The sequence below is a fragment of the Gossypium hirsutum genome, chromosome D05 (genome assembly GCF_007990345.1).
Source record: "Gossypium hirsutum isolate 1008001.06 chromosome D05, Gossypium_hirsutum_v2.1, whole genome shotgun sequence".
Lineage (NCBI taxonomy): Eukaryota > Viridiplantae > Streptophyta > Magnoliopsida > Malvales > Malvaceae > Gossypium > Gossypium hirsutum.
Window position 1 is genome coordinate 55,090,716 of NC_053441.1, and position 4,994 is coordinate 55,095,709.

Consider the following 4,994-nt stretch of genomic DNA (forward strand, 5'->3'; position numbering starts at 1 on the left):
GCAGAGGCTTGGCAAGCACGGAGGAAGGTTTGGCTGCTGCGGCGTTGGGAGCCTAATGTTGCTAGGGATTCTTGCTTTTGTTTTGCGTTTTGGGCTTATTGGGCTAGAGGTTTTTAGGCTAGTGGGCTAGGTTAAATTTAGGTTTTGGGCTTGGGTTAATTGGGTTTGGCTGTAATTTTTAGTTTCTGTTAACTGTTTAATGGACTTATTTATGTAAATGGACTCTTAATTTTTTTGTTTTTATATTGGTTTTATTTATTTACAGGGGCCCGGGCAAACTGGGCTATTACAGCTGGAGAGAGAAATAGTCTTGAGAGAAGAAATGTTGAAGATCGAAGTCGGAATCTGACCTGTAGGGCCTTTAATTTCTTGAATACTAAGCAGTTCCAAAAAGATTACCGATTTCCTCAGGAACTTGACCTGCACACATAGTCGAAAAATCAAGGTGTCAAGCTACCTATTTTGTTAGCATAAGTCAAGGAGGTTTTCTTTTCTGTTCTACATAATTTGCAGATGTTAGATTTTAATATTTTTAAGCATATTTGTTTTCATCAAATTAACTATTTTGAACTATTTTTCCTTGAATGAAATAAAATGCTCTTACTTTTGTTATCTATTACTAATCAAACTCTTTTATAAAAAAAAGTACTTTAAACTAAAGAAACCAAGAAAATTCAATACCTTCTAGGTTATTCAACCCCAAATATAATTCTTTGAGTCATGTCAGATTTCCAATACTTCTTGGAATAATCCCCGTCAATTGATTATAGGAAAATGGAAAAATTTTAAGGTTGTTGCATTTGCTTATACTTGATGGAATGTTACCAGATAATCCATTCCAACTCAAGTAAAGCCCTTCAAGCTTGGGAATATGTTGACACATATCATTAGGCAAACTACCTAATAAGCTATTACAGGAGCAATAGTCTTGAGAGAAGAAATGTTGAAGATCGAAGTCAGAATCTGACCTGTAAGACCTTTAATTGCTTGAATTCTAAGCATTTCCAAACCAAAAGATTACCGATTTCTTCAGTTTGACCTGCAGACAAAGTCAAAACATCAAGGTGTTAAAATTTAATAAAAAAGGGGGGGCAAATGTGTTTAAACTAAAGACATCAAGGAAAAGGCATACCTTCTAGGTTATTTAACCCCAAGTATAATTGTTTAAGTTGTGTCAAATTCCCAATGTTGTTTGGAATGATCCTACTAAATTGATTAATAGACAATTCCAAAATTTGAAGGTTGCAGCATTTGTCTATACTTGATGGAATAAAACTTGATAATTCATTTCTACTCAAGTAAAGCTCTTTCAGCTTGGGAAGATGGACACACATATCATCGGGCAAGCCACCAGAAAGACTATTATCACGAAAATGAATCCTTTTCAAAGAAGAAATGTTAAAGATGGAAGATGGAACCTGGCCAGATAATTGATTGAATCCCAAGTTCAAGATCTCTAGATTAGACATGTTGACAAGTGTTTGAGGGATTGTGTCAGTGAAGTTATTATTTCTCATTTCCAACCTTTGAACTCTGTGCAAGTTCGCAAGCCATGATGGAATTTCTGTTAGAGTATGCCCAAAGATCAATCATGAGATGGTTGTAATAACATACTTGATTTATCATGTTTATTAATATAAGGCGTTACCATTATTATTTCAGTTTCTTTTCTGTGTGTATAAATAAACTGTTTTATAATAATGTCCTACGAATAATATGATTATTATTAAAAGATCCTTAGTTAAGTATTATTGTTGGATAGGAAAACGATAATGCATTAAGACTAACATGTAGTTGATTGATGATAAAGAGTTGTCATTGATATGAAATGTCAGAATCGTTGCATAAATATGTGTGTTAGAGAACAACATATTGGACTAACCCATTATGAGTATGTTTCTTGGATTATTATGTAATTGTCACAACATTACTCATAGTGATTAATATGTATATGATCCTCAGACTTGAGATCATCATAATCCCAAACATCGTGAGTAGTATATTTTGATACAGTCAAACGTACACCGTAACTGGTTGTTCTATAAAGGCTGATGTTGGATATACCACAATCGATGTAGAGGGATATGGTTGGTCAATATAGAATAAGTCCCTCCTACATAATGGGAGTAATATCTTAGGCCACTTGATTAAGTGAGACTAGAAATGCATGGCCATGGTCAAATAAGTTGATATGAGATGTCATACTTATTTGTATATCGTAGTCTGCTTAAGATATCAAGGAACATGGAATGAACTATACAAGTGTGACTATTCCATGACTTGTGTCCAATCCAGAGATAAAGAACTTAAGGATTATTGCATAAAAGGTTAATCATAAAAAGGTTATGTCGAATCATGATCTCTTGTGACTTAGGTAGCAATGATGCATTGCTAGATGGCACTCATTGTTTGTAACATTGGAATCATTCTAGTATTACTGCTAACGTTACAGGAACCTACAGGGTCACACCCTATAGTTGAAATGAACGGAATAAACCATAGTTGGTATTGTTTTTGGGTGTCGCTTGAATTAAATTAATTATAGAATAATTAATTCGGTAATCAAATTTCAAACACATTATGTACAAGGTTGTTGTACGCATAATAAGGACATGAATTTGGTTAGCATATGAATTCAAATAAATATATGGTTTACCGAAATTATATTATAATTAATGTAATTATAATTTTCGGTTTAAAATATTATTATATTTATTTAATTCTTAAAAACCCTAAAATAAAAGGATATATAGGAATCCCGATTTCTTTGTTTTAGGTCTAGCAGCAGACAAAGAAAAATCACTTTCAAAACTATTTTGGGGATTTCTTCCGTTCGTAGTCAACTGGGTGGATTACGTAGAGGTCGGAGTCTCGATAGATTGCAGCTTGGTTCGACTGTAGATCAAACTACACATTGTTGAGAAGTTGCAGTCTACTCAGAATAAACATTAGGTAATTTCATAACCTTTTTCACCCCGATTCGTTCCTCACACATGGATCCGTGGTTAGGGTCACTGATTTTTAAATTTTTCCGCTGCGCCGTAAGGGTGCCGGCGATCCAACAATTTCCCCATTAAGACGGTTGTAGCTTAATCGAATGATCCTCAAATGATGTAATTGGCCTAATTCATTAGGCAGATGGCCATAGAAATTGTTGTTGCTCAAGTCGAGAGAAAATAGAAATGAAAGATTTCCAAGGTGTGGAGGGATAGTACTCCTAAGATTCATGTTTTTAAGATTCAAAGCTACAACTCTTTCAAGGATGATGCCACAAGAAACACCAACCCACTTACAAACAGAGGTAGAGTTCGTCCAATTGTTTGCCAACACATTTTGAGGATCGACAATGCGATCATTAAACTCAAAGAGTGCAAACTGATCGGGGTTGAGATTATGGACTGTCATAGCCAAGGAAACAATAGAACATTTATGAATAAAAGTGAAAGAAGATGAAAGCAAGTGCTGTAGTTCATGATTGCAAGACGAAATAAGCCAAGAAAAGAAAAAGTAGGAAAAGGGAAGTTGAATTGATGAAGAAATACCCAGCCAACATGCTTAAATAGGCTTCAACCCTTGCACACTTCTCATACATAAAGTTCACTGCCATTACAACAAGAAAACTCATATCTCCATTCATACCTATCCATACTTTATTTGACTAACTTTTCCCTAACAAGTGTTCAGTAAGGAGACAAATCACCTTGGAGCTATTCACTGACTTCTCCAACCTTGGTTTCAAACTCCTAGCCCATCAATTCACTTTAATTGAAACGATATACACGAGTCTTTTGGCTTATATTCTTAACTTACTACTTCTCTTTTTAATTTAATTTTTGTTACTTTTCATAATATTTTTTGAGAAATCCAAATATTCCAGTCTGAAATTTCTTCATTGCCACGTCTATCTCCTAGGTAAGTCCGTGGTTAGGCAGCCCACTTTGGGGGCAGGATTGTAATTTTAATTCTATCGGACTCATTTTACTATTTAGAAATATAAAAGTAATATTATATTAATTTTTATATTTTTATAATTTTAATTTTAATTTTAATTTTTAAACAATAAATCGAGTCATTTGTATTTGCCTAGGCTAAATTGAATGAGGAGTGAAAATTTTTTTAATCATAATTTACTACTATTTTAATTAAGTAAATTTTAACCTACTACAACTAGTAGTTGCAGAAAAAATGTCATACCTTTAGAAAAATGAGAACTTATGAAGCATTCAATAAGAGTTGTTGGAATAAATGGTAACAAAACCATAATTCAATATAAAACTATATAAATAATGTAAGATTTGTGATACCTAAATTGTTATGTTTTCTATGAATATATGGAGATATTTTATTAGGAAATAATTTTATATATCAACATTTGATATTTTCTTTTAATAGAAATTTAATTATGTTATCTGTAGAAAAATATTTATAGAAATATCATTAGTAGAAAATCATAAATTTGTGTGTGGCAAAAAATTTTCACCACCAAGAAAGGGACAAATTAAACAACTTGAAACAAGTCATTGGTTGTTTAAAACATTAGATAATAATTTTAGTGAAGAATCATTAAAATTATGACAAAATAACCCTAGAAATTGTAGTATTAAATTGGAAAATCCCAACAATATTATTATAGTAAAACCTATGATCTATCTAAACAAGATATAGAAGAATTTAATATACAAATTAAGGTTAGAAATCATGCAGAAATAAAAAAGAAAAAGAAAAAGCTAGTATGGTCATTAATTATAAAAGATTAAATCAAAATATTATTTTTATAGTTATTTGAATTAATTAGGCTAAACAAACAAAATATTTTAGTAAAATTGATAGTAAATCAGGATTTTAGCAAATTATGCTAACAGAAAAGTCCAAACCTTTAACAGCTTTTAGTGCACCCAATGGACATTACCAATGGAAAGTGATGTCATTTGAATTATGTGATGCACCACAAATCTTTCCAAGACGAATGAATTTTATATTTAATAAATATAAAA

General features: G+C 31.9%; 1 protein-coding gene across 1 annotated transcript; it reads right to left on the minus strand.

Annotated features, from left to right (window-relative positions):
* Positions 1-376: 376 nt before the first annotated feature.
* On the minus strand, positions 377-1,517 carry LOC107902403 (protein BRASSINOSTEROID INSENSITIVE 1-like). The gene is made up of 4 exons (XM_016828593.2): positions 1,133-1,517; positions 969-1,039; positions 811-862; positions 377-420 (listed from the first exon to the last, which is right to left on the minus strand). Exons 1-4 carry the CDS (start codon positions 1,515-1,517, stop codon positions 377-379), a joined length of 552 nt encoding a protein of 183 aa, XP_016684082.2.
* Between the last annotated feature and the right edge of the window lie 3,477 nt (positions 1,518-4,994).

Excerpts from the sequence above, each read along its gene's own strand:
- LOC107902403 (XM_016828593.2), bottom strand. The coding sequence starts at position 1,517 with ATGAGAAATAATAACTTCACTGACACAATCCCTCAAACACTTGTCAAC. Across the intron at positions 863-968 it reads AGCAATTAAAGGTCTTACAG|CTTGAAGGGCTTTACTTGAG; the intron begins GTCAGATTCTGA and ends CATATTCCCAAG. Across the intron at positions 421-810 it reads ATCTGGTAACATTCCATCAA|GTCAAGTTCCTGAGGAAATC; the intron begins GTATAAGCAAAT and ends CTATGTGTGCAG.